The 21086-nt window shown below is 43.1% G+C and overlaps 1 protein-coding gene across 1 annotated transcript in view; it reads right to left on the bottom strand.

Annotated features, from left to right (window-relative positions):
• itpr2 (inositol 1,4,5-trisphosphate receptor, type 2) overlaps positions 1–14580 on the bottom strand; it is a 67562-nt gene extending 52982 nt beyond the window's left edge. The window contains exons 1-16 of the mRNA XM_083655155.1: positions 14515–14580; positions 14023–14141; positions 13842–13928; positions 12106–12264; positions 11216–11314; positions 10357–10440; positions 10026–10172; positions 8799–8894; positions 8308–8352; positions 6720–6871; positions 2339–2438; positions 2073–2233; positions 1843–1984; positions 1333–1497; positions 465–637; positions 55–174 (exon numbers count right to left, since the gene is read on the bottom strand). Of these exons, the coding sequence (XP_083511281.1) occupies positions 55–174; positions 465–637; positions 1333–1497; positions 1843–1984; positions 2073–2233; positions 2339–2438; positions 6720–6871; positions 8308–8352; positions 8799–8894; positions 10026–10172; positions 10357–10440; positions 11216–11314; positions 12106–12264; positions 13842–13928; positions 14023–14118 (1826 nt within the window). The 5' untranslated portion in view covers positions 14119–14141; positions 14515–14580. The remainder of the gene's footprint in view (positions 1–54; positions 175–464; positions 638–1332; positions 1498–1842; positions 1985–2072; positions 2234–2338; positions 2439–6719; positions 6872–8307; positions 8353–8798; positions 8895–10025; positions 10173–10356; positions 10441–11215; positions 11315–12105; positions 12265–13841; positions 13929–14022; positions 14142–14514) is intronic.
• Between the last annotated feature and the right edge of the window lie 6506 nt (positions 14581–21086).

The following is a 21086-nucleotide window of genomic DNA, read 5'->3' as shown; positions in this document are numbered from 1 at the left end:
TAAAATGTGACAGCCTCAGCTAGAGCATGCTGAGATGTGGAGGGTGTGACGCACTTGGTCTGGACGAGGATGTCTGCATTGATGGGGTTCAGCACGAATTTACAGATAAGCTCCTGTGTCACCGGGATGGCAGTCTTATTGGACACGCACAGATCAGAGAGATAGTCCAGGAATCTGGAAGGGCAGATCAGATATTGTATCACCACATTTGACAAATGTATTACAAACGCAGTATTAGCATGCAATTAGTACACAACTGATTGTGCAACATCTGAATGCGTCTGTGCCTGTGTCTTACATTTCAATTATGCCTCAGGCATATAGTACATTACCAGACTTGACCACAATGTTCTTGACTATGCGTGACTTTTAACTTCCATGCATAAAATCAGAATCATTCCTGTATTTCTTATGAAATTGTTCCACTTGGGTTGTCACATGTTTAGGAGGTCCCTGTGCCTGACCTGGGCTCTCTGTTGCGTCTCAGCAGGTTGACGAAGGTCTCGATCTCCTTGGCTGTGATGTGTTTCTCCAGCAGCTTGCGGTTGTTGTGCAGCAGAGCAGTGATGGTGTCCTCAGCCAGGATCTCATAGCCAATCTGGGACTGCATGATGGAGAACTTTTTGGCTATGTACTCCTAGGCACCACAAGAAACACATGGTTATAGACAATTCTTATGTTAAATAAAATAGTGGGGTGACTTGAGAATGTGAAAGACGAAGCCAGAGAAATACGGAGAAATAAAAATGTGCTGAAATGACTGCACTGAGTCTGTTTTTTTGCTTGTTTGTTTTTGTTTGTTTGTTTACCGTTATTTATCCAGGGGACATTTGCTGAGGATGCAGACTCTTTCTCAAAAACACCCTGCTTCACATTCAGAAAGTTGCCCATAACCACACCTGGGAGCTGCATAGCAAAAACAGTCTGCTGGCCACTGAGTGGCTCTACTGTACAAGAGCAATGAGGGCAAGACCCAAGTTAAGGGTCTTGCTTAAGGATTTTTTTTTTATGTTTGAAAGTTGGTCACCATTCACATCAATGGTTAAGGAGAATGCTGTAACTCTGTTTCCCTGGGAAAACTCTACTAAAAAACTTCACCCTCACTGAATTTTCATTTTTGGGTGATCTTATCCTTTTGATGGCAGCTGCTGAAGATGGGGAGAGCATGAGCGTTGATTTTCCCCGCCCACATTTCCCCACACAGCTTGGGAATCTATATTGGCAAGCTTCCAGCCAGAAGCCCCCTCCCTCACCTTAGTCTAGTATGATAATGAGCATATTGATAATGAACAGGACAACTCCATAGAAGTTGTGCAGAGGGTTGCAACATGCCTGATTCTTCCGATAGTCCTGTTGGGAATGGCGCAGCACCCTGTAACAAAGCCTCAGCATGTACTTGAAGTGAGCATAGCGCTGGTCTCCCAGGTCCTCCAGCTTCAGCATGGGACCGTCGCCTTTACCCTGGTCAGTGAATGGGGCCTTCAGGATGCCAAAGATCTAGAGACAAATAAACCCACACACCAAGATGAAGAACAGAACAGGCATGGAGACACATGCTGAGACGGAAACAAATGCATCCTAACCCCCTCCCCCCCGGTCCTAATCTCTGATGTTAGTGTGTGTAATATATACAGTACTACCTCACTACAGGAATGACCATAACCGGTCTAATCTAATCTCGGATTACCCTGCCTGCAGTAATGCCATTGAGATTGACACTGGGCATCACTGTCTGTCCTGCAACCCTAATGTTGTGGTGCAGTCAGAGCCTGAACCGACTTCCATTCGGGCCCAGCATAATAGATAGAAAAACAGACGTGTGTGTATGTGCGTGCGTGTAACCTGGGCAAGGATGTCCTGTTCCCTCATGAGTTTCTGTCTCTCTCGGTTGGGTGTGGAGATGACTACAGACAGAACATCCTGGCCGTTGTTCGGTACCACACACACAAAGAAGACCAGGTCCTCCAGGAGCTTAGTCACAAACCTGAAAATATATGAGGCAGAAATAATGTATGGAATCATGAAATATGCTGACTGAGTGTGTCCCCTGTGTATCCTGCCTGTGTCCGTACCTCCTCTCATTCTGAGCGATGTTGCCGTATTGAAGCTTCCTCACGGTGGACTCTAAAACTTTGCTGGCATCATTGGCAAAGTCCAAGTCCCTGACCTCCGACAAGGGAACAGACACGATGGCAAAAGCCTCTTTGTCCTCCTTTGTGGGACAGGTGCCAATCTATGGTGAAAGCCAAAACACATTTTAAAATAATGTATCCGTGTTCATGCCAACCGATCGTGTGTGTGCGTGTGTGTGTGTGTGTGCGTGTGCGTGTGTGTTGACCTTGAGCATGACAGGACGCTCCTCCTCTGCGTCAATGGGAAAGTTGGTGCTGGTCACCCAGGTGTTGGTGCACAGGTGCCTCAGCCTCACATAGGAGTTTCTGAGAATGGGTGCGATATACAGTAGGTTTTAGTTGTTTTGTTTTGTTTGTGAGATTTTACTGCATTATTTCATTGCAAAAAATGGCCATCTTAACAAGAAATGTAGTCTCATATTTATTCTTAGAATCGTATTTTTCTTAAAACAAGTGAATAATTCTGCCAGGTGGATGAGATTTTTGCCAAAAAACAAATGTCAGTATCTTGAAATGAAACAGAATAAGGACTCAACTTGTATCAAGAAAATGACATTTGATTGAAGAAATCTCTAAAACCCATTGGAATGGTTTCCATTCAAAATAAGTGCTATTACCTCACCCCACTGGCAGATTTATTTAGTTTTAAGAAAAATAAGATTTCAAAGACTCAACACTAGATACAGTACCTCTATCCATCTTAAAAAGGTATCTAGTGTTGAGACTTCATGCAGGCATGTGACTGGCAAGGGACAAAAAAAGCAGGAAAATGTACGGAGCGCAGAGCACACACGGCATGGCAGCACCCGATTTTCTCTCAATGTTGCTTTTCAGAGTACCAACATTCAAATCTTCTTCAACTATTTTCAGATGTCAATGTACTGTATATATGACAATGACACATCATTTGAATGCTTACAATCTGCACTTTCATAATCTGTAAACAACTTAAAGTCCCTGGAAACCAAAATCCACAAAAACCTTCTAACTATTAAATTTAGGGTCTTATGTGAGTAATTGTGTGCCTCAGAAAGTAGGTGACAGTTTCAACAAAAAAAAACAAAATCGCCACTTTTCTACAAGGTCTGGATTTCCACTTCCTCATTGAAGAGAGAGGTGCGCGCGGTGCTAAAATGATCACGTCACACACACACACACACACACACACACACACACACACACACACACACACACACACACACACACACACACACACACACACACACAGTAGCACTGTGCAGTCGCAGCGGCAGTCTCTTCCTCTCCGAGCAACGAGTAGTCTCTTAAAACAGACTGTCTCATCTACATCCGGCGAATGCAGCTATACACAGTCTGTACGTTACACCCCCAGAACATGCACAAGGAAGTTGGGAAAAAAACCTTCAGACAGGAAAGAAGTTTGACGGAATCCGACCAATCACGACACGTGTGTCCACGAAAAATGCGGCATATTGGATTCTGATTGGACTAATGAGCGGAAGACCCGCCTTTCTGCGATTCTGATTGGACTAATGAGCGGAAAACCCGCCTTTCTACTTCCCATTCCGGTTGGTGCATGATTCTCCCCCACGAAGTACAGACGGTATGGTGGAAGCATTTGAAAATTGCGGAAGCCAACTCGTCTGTTCTAAGAGACAAAGCAACGAGCGAACACACACACACACACACACACACACTCCATCTCTCTTTCCTGCTCTCTCTCTCTCCGTTTCCCTCCCTCCCTCCCTCCCTCCCTCCCTCTCTCTCGCTCTCTCTCTCTCTCTCTCTCTCGGAGACCTGCAGTCTTGCACGCACACACAGTCCGCGGGAGAAAATACAGTCTAAAATCTAATTGATTCTCATGACTTTTGTGATGACTGTCAAACCTAAATGTATATACTTTGCGACGTTCATCGTTCAAATTTGGCTGGTGGCTTATTAACATAGGTTCCTGTGATGTGATGAACTCAAAATGCTAAATAATAAAAAATTATTTCTGGTTTCCAGGGACTTTAAAAATGACTTTGGCCTACTTCTTACTCAAAACACCAGTCCCTGTGACATGGACTGGTGTCACATTAAATAGATTCTTATATTTAATCCAAAGTTATATTTCCATAAATTTCACTACCTACTGTATATCATTATTACTACAACCTAATAGTGAGCTATTTTGGTTTGTTTGTTACGTATGGAAACTTAACTTTAAGCACAACTCATTTTAAGCAGTAAATTATTTAACCTGTGATGTCCTGTTAGAAAGCTGAAATTTTCAATGCCACATCAACGATCACCATGAAAAGCCTAATCCTTTCTGAATGGCTGGAGGGGAGTCTACCAGCATAGTCAAATATACAGGCACAAATTAAAAATTAAATTTTTAAACATTTTCTCATGTTTAAGGGAAACAATGTAATTGAAAATAATATGCGGTAGATGTCTCATGTGAAGAGAATTAGTTTTTTTTTAATGCTCATCAGCCCATTTAAGTAGCCAGTAACCAGCTGACTGGAGAGAAATAGTAATGTTTTCTTTACAGTGACGCAATATTATATTGAAGATGTTCATCAACAACAACAAATAAATAATGCTGTAGCTTATTACAGTAGGCATCTAACAATGATCAAGCAAGTGTCAGGCCAAACTAAAACTCCATGGCAGTCGGGGAGCGTACGGCGTGTTGACTCCTCGTCCCAGACTGTACTCGACTACTCTCGTCTAGTTTCTCGCCGTGCAGGCGCAAGTAGGCATCTCAAACGGGTCGACTGACGCACGAGTGCGCTGGGATACGTGTGGAATTGTTGAGCTCGAACATCCTTGTGGATACTTCACGCGCTTCAGCCTAGATGTCCTTAAATCCTCTCCATTTCACTCAGGCAGCTCATAAGATCAGCGCCCTCAATCCCCCCGACTCTTTTTTCCTTTTTTACAGATCTGCATGATTCATGTGGGTGACATTTTCAGGTTGAAAGAGCAGGATTTCCTGATTAAGCAGGAAAAATCACATTCCCCTTATGGACATTTTAGCAGTTTGCCTGTCAGCTGAACAATTCTCCTTCAATCCAAATGTATTGACACACTGACAGTTTGTGAGAAATGTAGTTGATTTGAGGGTAGATATGAGGAAATAAAAACAGTCAAAAACCACCCCATTGTAAACCTGCCATCCCCCTTTTTAACATGTCATAATCAATAAATGTGGAAGCCACTAACTGATACAGTATTTAATCATTTTAGAGAGCTTTGAGACATGAGGACTTCACTGTCTGATACAGTGAACAGTAGATGGTAGCCAGGTTCAAGATGATGCAGCAGAGGCAAGGCAAGCAGGAGGGCATCCTGAAGCTAGCAGGACTGGAGGTTTGATGACTTTCAATTTAAAGTTGAGATAATTCAATATTGCAGTGAATATGGCAAATGTGAATTGAATGAATATGTTCTGTGAAATCCAAAGGAAATCCATGTGCTTACAATTTAATCATTTGTAAATAGGTATTAACATGACATGTCTGCTTATTCCATCAAGATCCATGTATCCATCAAATGCACGGGAACTAGAAACAATGAAAGAATGAGGAAGAGAGGAAGGAAGTATACCTTGTTGTACCGGTGCTGTATTGTATTCTGGATAGGACAGAATTCAGAAGTCTCATTTACTTTTTTTTTTCTACTACATTTACTTTTTGTGGGGTTTTGTTTGATAATGAATTTGCTCTCTGGACATTGTAGTCGTTAAAAATGGTAACAAATGAATTCCCAACCAATTGAAAAGTGCTTAACTGCACTTGGCCCATCTACTTACAGTAGGAGCCATGGAAGCCACAGTGCAGCGCCTGGGCACCGACTCCCATTCTGAGGCCTGTTCCTTGGTCGAGTAACCTGACACTGCCAGATGCGGGGCGGTATTGTCTTGTGAACACAATAACGCCCCCGTCTGGCAGAGTCAGGTTATTGGTCGAGAGCATTGGCAGGAGTATCTGATACCTCACATTCATAACATGCATGTCTTTCAAGTATATGCAGTGGTTCTAACTTTTTTTTGGCTTCAGTACCCCCTTTCCCTGATTTCTGAATCCAAGTACCCCCTTCACTCAACCGCAACATTTGGCTTAGAAAACTGCAAGAGAAAACTATAGCATATGATGCAATGAACTAATGATAACCCACCTTTTGAAGAATATAACATCATAAATATAAGAAATGGAGTGAAAGAGTTGCAATTAGTGCCTCCTGAGCAGGTTTATTTTAACTTTAATTTATTTTCGCGATTCATCCATACGTTTTTCCATTTTCCCCATTCTCTCAAGTACCCCCTGTAGTACCTCCACGTACCCCTAGGGGTACGCGTACCCCAGTTTTGGAAACACTGAAGGATAGAAGTATAGACCTTTGTGCTTTCACAATAGAAACAAAAAGGTAAACAGCTGGTCCTCTACCCTCCATGCTGTCTTTGGCACTATCCAATTATTTGTCTTCAGAAGACGCTACCGTCCCCCCTGAAATCTTTGTACAAATCGACTCCTGGAAATAACCACCAATGAACACACAACAGTAGAAGTAAGTTAGTTGTTATTGTGGGATGCACTGAGTGAGCCTGTGTTGACTGACCTGGGCACCAGGCAGTCAGCCCTCTGCAGAGTGGTGGCATCCAGCTCAAACAGAGAGGCAATGTCGTTCCCATGGGGAACAGATACCAGGGTGAAGGCAATCTTCTCTGCTGCTTGACGCTTCCTCTTGGAGAAAACCGTGTCTGTCTCACTCTGCCACGCACACGCACACACACACAGAGGGAGTTTGCAATCTTTAAACCTGTTTAGACAGCTGCATAAGTAGAAACTGTTATAGTAATCAAAACACATATGCAAATTTAAATGGCTCATGTAGATTCAAAATTTTGCAGTCTTGGTAAATTACATAATTTCATATTAACTTCAGCCTCATTTATCAAATAAGATTTTTTTTAATAGTTGGTATCCGTAACTATATGCAAGCAAAAGTATTTCAACTGCTAATTAGATAGTAGCAAGTATTTTCCATGCAAGGCATGCATGTTTTGATTTTTTACTCTCTTTCAATACACCAAATATGCTTAAGTATGGATATATAATCTATACTCGAACAGGGAAAGATGTGCCAAATGACGCCGTTTAAGCTTCTTGCACAAATGAGGTATCAAATGGAAAATGGAAATGTAGCCACAGAGAGAGCCATGCCTTCTTCTCTCGGTGGTGTTTGAGACACTGCGGTACGTAGGCAGGCTCGGCGTGCCCTGTGCCGATGCATGCAGCAGATAATGGCCCCGCATGGCGAGGGTTAATTTCTCCCCCTGTTCTCTGCATGTCAATGGGAAGCTCCCCAGAGCTGCCTCCTCCATGCCTCCGCTTCTCTTTCCTCCCACTCTCCTCTCTCCTCTCCTCTCCTCTGGTGACTCACCCCACCAGCTTAGCACAGGCGAGCGGAGCCGAGCAGACAGCACGTCTGCCTCCCCCCCTGCAGCCCCTCTCACAGGGCACCCCCACACCCAGACGTTATGTAAGGAGCCCCCCCTGCGTGTCTGAAATTCGGCATGTGCATGCGAGAGAGTGTGCAAGTCTGAGAGGAGTTTGTGTGTGTGTTCCTTACACTGTGTGTGTGTGTGTGTGTGTGTGTGTGTTTGTGTGTGTGTTCCTTACAGTGGCGGAATACAAATGTGGAAGGTAGCTGAGAGCTGAGAGAAACGTCTGGATATAGATTCAGAGCAGTGAGAGTTTGGCAGAGTTTGTGTGCGTACGTGCGTGCATGTGTGTGTGTGTGTGTGTATGTGTGTGTGTGCGTGCACGCGTGAATACTGGTGAGATTGCATAAGCACAGCACAAGCAGAGAGAAAAGGGGCCTGAAGTTGGACAGACAATGGAGAACTGCAGAGAAAATCTTTCAACTACACACTCAAACACTCTTTTTCTCCAACACCTTCTGTCTTGTTCTCTAACTGCTTCTCTCTCTCTCTCTCTCAGGCAGTCAAGTGGCATTCGCCTCAGCTTGGGTGTAAAACTCCAAAACTACTTTCAATGCTCAGAGCCGCAGATGTCTTGAAATATAAATATCCACCCGGTGTATTAGAAAGCACACAAATCCATCTGTAAACAGTAGGAGATCCGTAGAATGAGGTCAGCTGTGTGGGATTCTACGACACAATGTGCTTGTTTCACGGACTCACCTCTCCTTTGGCTTCCACGTTGTCATCTTTGAATTGGGGGTTCGCCTACAGGGAAATGCAGTGGTCAGTGGCCTCAGATGGACATAGCTCAGATGATCACAAGCCCTCATCATCTCTAAGAAACTCTTCCACAATACGGATGGATGACAGTGGTGATATCAGTGGGAATGCTGCCACCTACAGCACATCAACTAAAATCTCCTCCAACTACCCTTAAATGTCTTACAAAACGAGATATCCTCAATTTGAAAGAAGAGACACCTCCTTTGACAAAAAAGTCCAAACAAACTAGGTAGTTCTCTAAAAGTGTAGTTTGAGTGATTGCATATATTTTATTTTGTGAGAGTATTGATATGACCCATTAACCACATTCAACCACTGTCAGACAGACATACTGTAACACATCCACATATCTGACTATCTGTGGGTCACAAATGGAACTGCGGCGCGAAAAGAAAGAAGTACGATAATGATCAGAGTGTAATCCGCACCTCAGCAGCGAGGTAGTTCCCAGTAGCCAGGTGTTTGAAGCGGAAGAGGCTGTTCCACTGGCCTGCGCCTCCTCTGCAGGGGTCGTAGTGCACAACCTGTCACAGACACACAAGATTATAAAAGGGCATAGATACACAAAGGAGCATTCGCTTTTGTCCTCCTTTCATCATGTGTTTCTGTCTCCTACAAGCCTGTGATTTACTGTCAACCTGTGCTTGCCTCCCACTGACACCAATACAGTACAACACAACAGGGTATTTCTAAGTATAGCGTGATCCTCCCACGTACTGCTGGTGAAACTCCTCCCTGTCAGGTGAAACGCAGCGGCTGGCGACTGCACATGTATCAGAGGGAGCATGTGCTAGTCTACGGCTCTCCCCAGATCGGCAGGATGTGGGAGGGAACAGCAGGCGGAATTGGCCAGGTACAATTGGGGAGAAGATGGCGAGTAAAAACAAAAATAGCTCAAGCTATGAGGGGATGAGTTTGCCAGCTGTCAAAGAATGATTCCTGTTTTGTTTTTTTCTCCATGTGCAATGTGCGATGGCTTTTAACAGTGAGAATAGGAATGGATGGTTCGGTTCTCTGGTAGTTGGCCTGCCAAAATCAGTCAGAGTCAGAATGAGAATCACCTTATTTGTCAAGTACAATAGATGTGCAGGAGTTGTTGTTTGTGACACTAGTAGTGCCAGAAGAACATAACAACTGACATGGCAACATAAAGTACAGACTGGCACACACTGCAGAAGGACAACAGGAAGTGACAGGGCAAGCAAACAACGTGGCGCAAAGTTGAACAAGAATTACTACAGAACATTTTACCATAGCCCCAATCACTCCCATTGAATTAGCATTAGCACTGTCTAAATGTTACTGATGTGGGCCACCTGACTATCACATGGGACACATGGGACACATGGGATGAACCAATTAATAAAACTAAAGCTAAGATAGAAATCATCAGTAGCCACTGGAGAGACACGGAAACAAAGTCTGCAATGGCAGCATTACCCTCGGACTCAAGCAAAACTCCTATTACACGGTGTTGTGTATTGTTAGAGCACACAAAGCAAACACGCTTGTGTATCCACTACATCGAGGACTCCGTATTCCATACAGCTATTTCCTCAGGCACTCTTCCTCCCGTCTGTTTACTTTGAGCAGATCAGGTGTCAAACCCACACATATAGCTCCTGTGTATTTGGGACTGCATGTCAGCGCGGTACCTCGATCTCCCAGAGAGCCTTGGAGCTGGTGGCAGAGGTGGCAGTGGCCCGCAGAGTGGTCCTGAGGAAGACGTGCTGCTGCTTCTTATACTCGTCTCCGGTCAGAAACTTCTCCTGCTCTGCGTGGAACAGCCGAACCACGTCGCCCTGAAAGACAGAGAGAGGAGGCGTGCAAACAGGCTCGACTGCTGCATGCAAACTACACAGAGTTCTGCCCAAATGATGCATATTGCACAAGCAAATATCAAAACCAACCAAATAAAAACATTCCTTTGTCATATTAAAAAAAACCCATACATGACATAAATACAAATGAGGGTAAGCCACATACCCCCTTCAGCACATCTTCCCTGTAGTCGCTGAACTTCATGAATAAGTTGACCTTCCAGCTAGTGTTACAGTTGAGGGCATTTACCTGCAGCACCAACCGGAGATGGTAGAGGAAAATGGGAAGATAGAACATATTAGAATGGAACAATAACAAGAAGAAGAAGAAAAACAATCTAAATTGTAATCTATGAACTATGAACTTCTGCAATTTCCAAATTGCAGCGGGTGCAATTACTGTAATTGCTTAAGAGACATCAAAATAGATTTCTAAGCAAGGTGTTTTAGTCTTTAGCCCATGAATCAAGTACTATATTAATGAAAATCTTTCATTATACTCAAACTCAGTCAATCCTGCAGACTGGCACCAACTAAATAAATCACTTTTCTTTAAACGTTGCTGTAACATTTATCATAGACTTTGTACATTCACAAATGAAATAGAAATACCATAAATTTACATGAATGAACTATATCATGATATATGTTGATGTTGAGAAAAAAATCTTGTGATGTTGGTTTTCGCCCAGCCCTAGCCCAGCTTATGGCATATAAGCTAGCCCCTCTCAGATGTTGGACGATCTGTGTTATGTTATTGTTTGATGTATTCAGAAGTTTGTATACGGCCAGTGTGACATCTACATTTTTGTTTTTTTACTAGGGTTAGGATTAATTGTTATTAGTTTAGCTTTTAGTTACCGGTATTTATTTTATTTTTGTTTTGTTTGTTTTTTGTTAGTACAGTATATGAGATTTTATAGTTTTCTTTCCATATTGATTGTACGCCTTGCTGTCCATATTGAAAATGACAAATAAATTGTTGGTCATAAAAAAAGAAGAAATAACAAATGATTGAGCCCCACCTCCTTGCAGCCTGGATTGTCTAGCAGCTCAATGTTGCTGGCGTGAAGAGGCTGTCCTGCATTCACTGGCATCAGCACCACCTTGTCTCCAACCACCACCTTCAACCCAAACACAGAGCGTCACATCCCAGCAGGACACAGCAGCTCAGAACTGATCTCAGGGTGGCCGACTATCCAGCACTGTTCAAACTGCTCAAACACAAAGCCGGAGGATACCCATCATGCAACTGGTCTGCAAACATCTGCTCCTTTCCAAATAACTATGTGCAACAGCAGAAGGATGAGCTGAGTGGCTGAGGTGTTTCATGGCCAACAGGTTCATTCATACAAGGTGAGTTAACATGAATGTGACACACACTGGTGACTGAAACCTATGATCTTATCTTACCATTACTTGCCAAATCCATGCTCTCTAACAAAATCATATTGCACACAGTCAACAATATCTTAAGCAGCCACACACAAGCAGACTGTGGCTTTAAAAAAATTGTTGATCCACTCTTATACCATAGCTGAATATTTCAGAATATTTTAATTGGGATGAGATAGATAGAAAATAACTATCGACTGGGTACTTTTAACGCTCAACCTGAATATTTACATGCAGCAGAAATGCTGGTGCAACCATGCTTTTAAATGACATTCTGTGTCTGACCTAAAAACACACAGGCAACATGCACAATCAAGAGCAATACCTTTAACGATAGGATGCTAAAGCCAAGGGGAAGGACAAAATCACAAATGTTATTCGAACAGGAAAAACATTCAACTGGGATGAAAAAGTCAGCTCACGCACCAAACGATGCGCTGCACTTGAAAAGAAAGACATAAGTTTCAAGTTGCGATGCTCCCACCACTAGAACGGTAATGGCAAGCAAAAGGAGACCTACATTGTCTCCCTCGCTGCGGAGCTTCCAGAAGGGCTGGATGTAGAACCAGGAGCCCTCGTTGCCAGCGGGGTCCAGAGACACTCGCATGGCGTTCTTCTCCAGCAAGGCGGGCAGACGCTTGTTCACCGTCAGGTACTTATTACTCTTTATGTGCAGGAGCTGAGACACAAACATTGGGCCATTTCAGTACTATGAGAGCAATATCATTTCAGTACTATGAGAGCAATATCATTTCAGTACTATGAGAGTAATATAATTTCAGTACTATGAGAACAATATCATTTCAGTACTATGAGAGCAATATCATTTCAGTACTATGAGAGCAATATCATTTCAGTACTATGAGAGCAATATCATTTCAGTACTATGAGAGCAATATCATTTCAGTACTATGAGAGCAATATCATTTCAGTACTATGAGAGCAATATCATTACTATGAGAGCAATATCATTTCAGTACTATGAGAGCAATATCATTTCAGTACTATGAGAGCAATATCATTTCAGTACTATGAGAACAATATCACAGCATAGAATTGGGGGGGGAGCTAATACAGAAGTCGTTTGTTATCATCTCAAGTTAACGTCTCTCTTGGTTTAAAATGTAATGACCTTCACCGCCGTTCAATTTGACCTCATCTGAAGAAACATTTCGCAAATCTTCTCACCAGAGAAAGACTAAATAATTTCACCAATTCTGTATCAACCTAAACAAACTGCTTATTGGCAAGGCATCTTTACATAACATTACATGATTTAATTATGTCATTTAGCAACCGCTTTTGTCCAAAGCAACTTACAACAATTACATTTTTTGCCACACCTCTTTTTGGCCAGTGGTCGTGGACTAGAAATGTAATCAGTCCTGGCGGTACGTGTCCACATTCACTGAAAATCCCTGCTAGGGCCGCTCTCGCTCCACACAACTGCACACTTGTAGGCGCTAGGCGGGCTTCGATATTTGTTCTTTGCTGCACCCGATTGGACGAACAACAGCGTTCGACCAATCAGGGCCATCTGTGGGGCCCAGGGCCATCTGTGGCCCTGATTAGAGCAAAAGCGCCTAAACAGCGCCTTGAAGTGGGGGGGAAACATGCTGGCAAATTTGAAACGTTCTCTTCCTATATGAAAACTCCTCGGCGAAATGTGTTTCTGATCGCATTTGATGCGTACCATAGGCCATGCTGTGTCTCCATCTGCCTTTGATTTGTGTGTACGGTTCATTTAAAAAAATCAGATATGAGTTCGGGAGGCGCGAGGCATGGTATAAGCACCTTGATTTAGCCCATGACCTAATTTTCTACAAAGTTTCGTGCAAATCCGTTCATAACTTTTTTAGATATCCTGCCAACAAACAGTCAAACAAACTCATGGCCAACACCGTTGGCAGAGATAACAAGTACAAACTGTGGTATACAGTCAGTTTGACAACTGCTGCCAAAAGCAGTAGTTAAACCGACCGCATACCACAGTTTTCATCAGCTAAGAAAATAAAGCATAATTTTGTTTATTTGCGAATGACGAGAGAAACCACAAATTACTATATATAACAACAACAACAAAAGGATTGGATTTTACTTGACTGTTTGCATTATTCATTATGTCTGTAAAACTGTTGGCAATGTGAGGCAGGGGAGGACAGTAATACAACCCTGGTAAACACATGAAAACAAAAACAAGGACTCAAAACAAACCAACGACACAAGCTGTTTGCTAAAGAGATGAGCTGCCTGTACCTGGATCACATTACTGTATTTGACCACTTCTCCAAGGAGCTTCTTGTTCTCCGACTCATTCTGCTTCTGCTCCAGTTCTGCTGCATGCTGGTAAATAAACGAGATTTGTGAGATGTTGAGATGCAACTGAACAGCCATAATATATCAGGAGGAAGATCATGCTCTGTGATACAAGTCCTACCTGTAACTTCTTGAACAGCTCTCCCTGTGTGTTGTTATTTCCTTGTTTTCCCTGCTTTGCCTTCCAGAACTGCTTCTGGGCTGAATATCTGTTCATGGGACACACCTTGAACAGGCAATCTGGGAGGAAGTAGAGAAGCATTCCGGCCAAGAGAAGTCATTTTCTGTGAGTTGGGTCAAGTGCCACTCGAGAGTCTTAATGTGGTTAAACAGCGTATTTGAGGTTAATGCTTATTTATCCACAATGGGCTTGTAGAGCCACTTAAACACAGGAAAAGTCGTCTAAAATTACACAGCGTGGTTAAAACAAGATAGGGCACAAAAGCCTTGGGAGTTTGAAAAAAAAAGTGTTCATGTGCCTGCTTGTGTGTGTGTGTGTGTGCGTGTGCGTGTGTGTGTGTGTGTGTGTGTGTGTGTGTGTGTGTGCGTGTGTGTGTGTGTGTGTGTGTGTGTGTAACCTCGAACTTCTGTGACTACCACCTAGCCCACGAACCTCTGAACTTTTTCGGTGGGTTGGCCAGGTCTCCAGCGTCAGGCTGGACCACACACCTGTCATCCACAAGCCTGCACAGGAGACAACAAAATATGAACAAGTTAACATTAACATTAACTATTAATTGGGTCGATTATATTAACCTTTGTGCTGTAATTGATATGTTTGTTGTAACTGTCCTGCAATTACAACTGCCATAGTATATTAGTAAACACTTGCTTTAAAGTGAAGATTTGCATGACACAAACTCTGGTCTAGTCTAATTGTGGTATATGTGTGATTCCATGGACATGGAATGCAAATAAACACAAGCAGAGCCTCTTCACAACCATTAGAACCAAGCATTTGAATATACACCATTGAAAACCCAGCTTACTCTTTGGTTGAGCAGCAACCAGCGATGAACAGCTCAGCTTTCAAAACAGGCAGACCCTGTTCTACATCATATCCATCTCCTTACAGGTCCAGATATCTGGAACGATCTAATGTAACCCCGTTTTGATCTCTGCTTTCCAGTCCAGCTGGGGGAGGTCTGTTCAGTCTTATGGTTTAAACCAACATATAGTTAGATACGCTAAGATGATAGTCATGTTGCTGTAGCTGGTGCATTGTGCAGCACGTGCAAATGGGTAAAAGGTTGGCACTGAATGAAACTTAGATGTCAACATGGCTTATGCAACATAACATGAAGCGCAATGAGTTACAATCATGATGATCATGGTGTATTTAGATGACTGGGGCTCTCAGAGGAGGGTAGGTAGTTTGGGTTGGGCTGCAGTGGGCTACTGCCACTACAAGAAACCATGTGCTTTCTGTGCTGGCTTGATTAGAGAGCATTCTGGTGGCTTGTTGACATCTAGTTTAGTTAATAAACGCCTTGTTGTCCACCCACCAGGCTTTTTTGCCACTTTACTAAGTATTGCACAGACCAGAGTAGACCATAGAGCAAGAATGAAATTCACACATTATAAATCCACACATTAGACTGCCATACAATTACAGCCATGGAACTGATGACAGCCTAATTCAGTTCAGTCAATGCTTTGGTTCACAGGAACTGACAGGACTGTTTTAATTTTAAAACCGTTTTCACCTGGAGATTTTAGTGAATGCTTTCTCCCCGTTTTCTCCCAATCTAAAAGATGCCACCTGGGCGCCTCCCTGGGGAGGTGTTCCAAGAACGTCCAGCTGGGAGGAGACCACGGGGCAGACCGAGGGCTAGGTGGAGAGATTATATCTACACGCTGGCCTGGGAACACCTCGGGATCGGCCGGGCCGGGGACAGGGAAGGAATTATATTATCCGGTGTCAGTGACCTCTTAGTCCGTGGGCCAGACCAGATTTTGGTACCACTCCAGGTGGCAAGATCTAGTTAAATTATTTTAAAATGTTTAAGGCCGTAGATAATATTTTGGTATGATAATCATGTGTGACGACATCAAAGTTGACGACATCAAAGTTGACGGCAAAGTTGACTAGAATGATTGTGCTGGTGTCTCAAGAATACGAAGACAATCTAAACTCTCTAAAAGCCAAACTATTTGTAGTGTGTCGGCGTATTGTAGCCAAAAATGTAGACTCCCTGACTAAGAAGGAAAGAGGGGGAAAAACACTGAATCTTTGTCCACCATAAACACCGTTGATGGTGGGACAGTCAGGCTCCTTTGCCTGCTGTGATGTTGATGAAGTGCTGTGGCCCAACAGGGACTGGGAGGAGAAACGGGGATACCCAATGTGTCCGACCATAATATCTACTGTGATGAAAAATATAATAACCATGTTGTTCCCCCTCATATTTGTGTGTCCAGGAAATCTTTTTACATTGAGAGAAATACTATGTACACAGCCTATCCAGTTTTGATGCAAATACTTTGAATTTTGAGTGTCTGGGTTTACACAATGATCCGAAGGTGCTATACATTTGGTGACATTGTTGTACCAATAAACCTTTTTCACGGGGGACATTTTGTGTCGAAAAGGCAGGGTAAACACAGGTGCAACTTGCAAGCAAAACACTAATGAGGGTTTACAACTTCCATGATTGGAATTTGGAAACCCTCATTAATGTGTTGATTGCACCTGTGTTTACCCCTGCCTAGATCCCTGCGTAGATCATGTCATATTTCAGAACTTAGGTGCTCCCCGCCATGCAGCCCCAGAGAAATACACTGTACAACAACAATTATGAACTTCTATACATACAACAGACTCCACATTATCCCCTTCTATCACATTACACCAAAGTTAAATGCGGAGGTGCACAAGCATATCCATTCATCCAGTCCACTAAGAAGAAACTAGGCTACGGACAATTCCTCCAATTCATACAAAGCTGGCAGCGTTGCTAGCGTTTCCTATGTGTGTCATGGCCCTCAATCTGTCTCAGACCACTGGCTGTATTATATCATTTCCTCAGACTCCCCTATCAAAGTCCCATCTAAATGAGAAACAATAGAGTCCAATAGGAAGTATTTGCAAGCGCTGAATGGCTAAACAGGATTCTGGAAGCTCATAAATAAGTAACCTTACGTCCCCTGAGAGCCCCGTTCAGTTCAGAGGGACTTTGCAGGTGTGACAGGCAGCGTGTGCAAGACTTAACTTAGTTAAACATGAACCAACAGCAAATCTACTGGGCAGGATATAGACAACAAGCTAATAATAGAGCCATTAGTTGTGTGTTGGGCGTGACTGTGACAGCTATGCGGGGGGGGGGGGGGGGGGATACAGTAATTAATTTGTGACATAACAGGTGTCTAAATATAGCAGCATGTCTGATGTACTCAATTTCTACTGATGTGTCTTCTGTGCCAACAGAAGAATGACTGGTCTCTAATCAAAATGAACATGCACGGAGGACTTTACGTAACTGATGTCTGTTACTGCAGGTCTCAACCTGTTGATGACAAAGCAGCACTAATTTGAGTAATACTTCCTCATCAAACTGATCCTACAATTACTTTTTTATGGAAGAAAAACCAAGCAAAAAGGGGGTTATATTCATACACAATAACAAATCGATACATAATTATGAAACAGTCAAAAATGTCACCTTTCTGATACTGTAGGAATGGGGAAGGCGAGATGGACAAGAGGTCATAGAGACTAAGGATCTGGATTGGCCAAATTACCTTAAAGCAGGGATACTCAACCCGAGGCTCTAGAGCCACATGCAGTTCCTTTATGGGTAGTTGTGGCTCTTTTAAGTCCTACTTAAAAAAAAAAAAAAAAAAAAATCTCTCAGCGGAATTAATTTCAGGTATCGCGCTGTTTGCAGACAAGAGACAAGTGCAAAACTAGCTTAGCATGAACCTAAAATTCGCCTTTTTCACTTCACACCCAATTCACCCATTGTGTGTCTAAAAGGCAGGAAGTAACACAGGTGCAAGCAGAACATTAATGAGGGTTTTCAACTTCCAATAAACTCAAACTGAACCAAACTGGTTTGAGGGAGGATGCCATTGCATTGCAGCTCTTGCAAAAGTACTTTTTGTCAATGTGGCTCCTGATTGTGGCTCTTGCAAAAGTACTTTTTGTCAATGTGGCTCCTGAGTAGGGCAAGGTTGAGTACCACTGCCTTAAAGGGAACTTGTTTGCAATGCAAGGTGTGTGTGAGGAACTCAGAGATTTCATATCACCCTGAACAAACACAGCCATAGTTCTTCTGTGGAGCCGAAGATATACAGGTTTACACTGGTGAAGGCTCTGTCTGAGGGTGGTTCCTCCAGACTCTTTGCTTTAGATATCACTGCTCTCTGTGGGCCTTGGTTGGGTCTAGCACACCGCAGCCCTTGATATACACTACTCAGCTACACCAGTTAATGAATCACTGATAAGGACTTGACGGCTTTGCTTCACAACAACAGCGCCGTCAGCCTTCAGCCACCATGCACTGTTTGCATTCTCAAATGTGTGGCCACGGTGTGTGCGGCACACATTTGCATCAGGGCCTTGTGCCGTTATGGGAACTTTTCAGTCAAATGAACCAGATCGGGTTCATTCATCCACTCCCTTCTAGGATACTGTGAACATGACTGTGCAGCCAAGGTGTAACTGTAAACACACTTCAGCAGCCATTTGCTCAAATGAATTAGGTCATCAGAATGTGCCGGCTATCATGCATTCTCCAGGAATGAAGCTGGTTATTTTGCATAGCTATCTGAAAGAGGAATTTAAGTCAGAAAGGAGAGAGAGAGTGAGAGAGGGGGGGGGGGGGGGTGGGTGGAGCATTGGTGCAGACTCATTCCACAGGACAAATCTATCTTTTCACGCCTGTAGGTGGAGGCTGTAACCAGAAAAACGGCTGGTGCTATTTGCACTGCTGCGTGGGTAATAATGACAGTGACAAGCCATTTACACTACACGCCACATTCAGCCTTACCATGTGGTTCAACTGAAAAGCAGAACCCTAACCAAATAACTGATTAGATTTTCCTAATCACCACTTTGCCAACTCAAAATATGAGTCTTCACCACCACAACTTTAAACAAACAAACTAGAAATCTTGCACGCTAGTATGCACGCTCGATTCCTAGGGGCCTCGCCCGCAGCTCGGCTGCTGCATGGCCTCACCTGCTCTATTGGCATGCGCAGCGCACAATTGCTCAACTTCGCATCGCTGATGACGTCACAATTGCTCAAGTGACCATCACTGATCACATCATGGAGTGCTCGAGTCACTCAGCGCACAATTGCTCAACTTCGTCCTCGCCCGCCTGCCCGCCCCTGATGATGTCATAGGTGACATCATCAGTGATGTCTTAAGACAAAAATTTAATTAAACAGACAGATAAACAGAGCCCACTTGCTCCCTTTTATATGATGATGATGATGATTACCCAATATGGAGATAGGATCAAGGACACTTGAAAGTGGACAAAGTGTGTGCAATATCCCCACTGTACGAATTGGTCTATTCCTTTATGAAAAAGAACTAGGCCTAATGCTTGAATAGATACTGTAAGTCCCTACATGTGTAGGATTATAGTGAAGTCATAGAAGTAAAAAGTCTGGTTAAGATCAGTATAAACTCACTATTTAGTACCACAGATACACTCTAAATATATGTAAGAATGTTAGTGATTTTTACACTGGTCTACCATGAAAAGATAATAGCTTATCCATAGCCTATGTAGCAGCAAATATTCTATCTGCACTGATCTATGCAACACATGGTGACAAATTGCACTGCACCCCCCATTAATTTTTGACTGTCCTAACTTCAGATGAATTAAATAATGGTCACATTTAATTGTCCGTCGTTATGCCTGGGCCCCCTAGAACCTCCTCGAAGCCCCCTACCACGTTGGGTACCGCTGGACTACTTATTTTCACGGAAGGCCAAGTGTCTATGTGGTACACGCACTGCTTTGCATTCCTGCTATATTTGCGTAAACGTGATGCATTTCCAAGAAGCACCAGTTTGCGCGCTGCCAGCCAGGCCTTGACCAGAAGTCGCAAATTAAGTTTTGATTTCTGCTGTCGTGCAAGTAGTGCCATCCACGTTACGTTACATACAGTGACAGTTTTTGCCTGTAAGAGAAGCAAAGTGAAACTTAAAGGTATAGGCTATATGAAAAGCTCGATTCAACTCAACACCATGATATGAAGCAGATAGGAGGAACATACCCCAAAGTACTGATGAAGCCATTCACCGAGCCTTCCGCGTAAAGAGACACAATGTCTCCATTTGAGAGAAGAAAACTGGATCTGTGCTCTGACATTTTACTCAAAAGTTCATTTAGGAAGCTTCCTGACTTCCCATTTAAAAGACTGGTGTTTCTCTGACGAAGTCCTCCACACGTTACAGCGTCTCTATAGGTTCACTTTCATTCTTCCAACTGCGTAAAAACCTGTAGATGCACCAACCAGCGACACATCTACAGCTCAACAAATCGATTACGAAAAAGTTAAAGTACAAAACTGCTGGCGTTTTCTCTAAAAAGCGCTGTTTTCTGCTTATTCAACTTCTTCCTGTATGTCAGATCAGATTGCCCCTCTTCACATCCACTTCAGGGGGAGGAGACTGCTGCTGTCAGGGTTGTGAGCAAATTCCGTTCAATGACATGTTTTTGTTTGTATTCTCAGCAGCCCCTTACGAAAACCAACTACTGTGTAGTATCCTTCAATAATAACCTTCAGAAGATACTATACTGTGATCATATCTAGAGCACAGCGAAAACTATAGGAGGTCCTCCTAACACGATGAGTCAAATAGTGGTTTGACTGTTGTTCCAGCAGGGGCCAGCCATGCTTGTTGCTTCTCATGTTCTCGATGCAGTTTAGCATCTCTCACAGCTGTGACAGTTTTTTTTTACCACGGCGCTGGGCCAGCGGCCCACCGGGGTCAGTGCGTGGAAAAGTCAGGACACTCAGTCAGTCAGTCAGTCAATCAGTCATGGTATGTTTTTGTTTTGTTTTGTTTTGTTTTGTTTTGTTTGTTTGTTTGTTTTGTTTTGTTTTGTCTGGTTTGTTTTTCTCTTTCTTTCATTCTTTTCCTGTGGCTAAGCTTGTTTGTCTTGTTCGCATACCGTTATATAAAAAATGAAAATAAAATAAAATAAAAAAAGAAGAA

Source organism: Poromitra crassiceps, assembly GCF_964638095.1.
Source record: "Poromitra crassiceps genome assembly, chromosome: 18".
NCBI classification, from domain to species: Eukaryota; Metazoa; Chordata; class Actinopteri; order Beryciformes; family Melamphaidae; genus Poromitra; species Poromitra crassiceps.
Note: the sequence above shows the minus strand (reverse complement) of the source record. Positions and strands in the feature narration are given on the sequence as shown.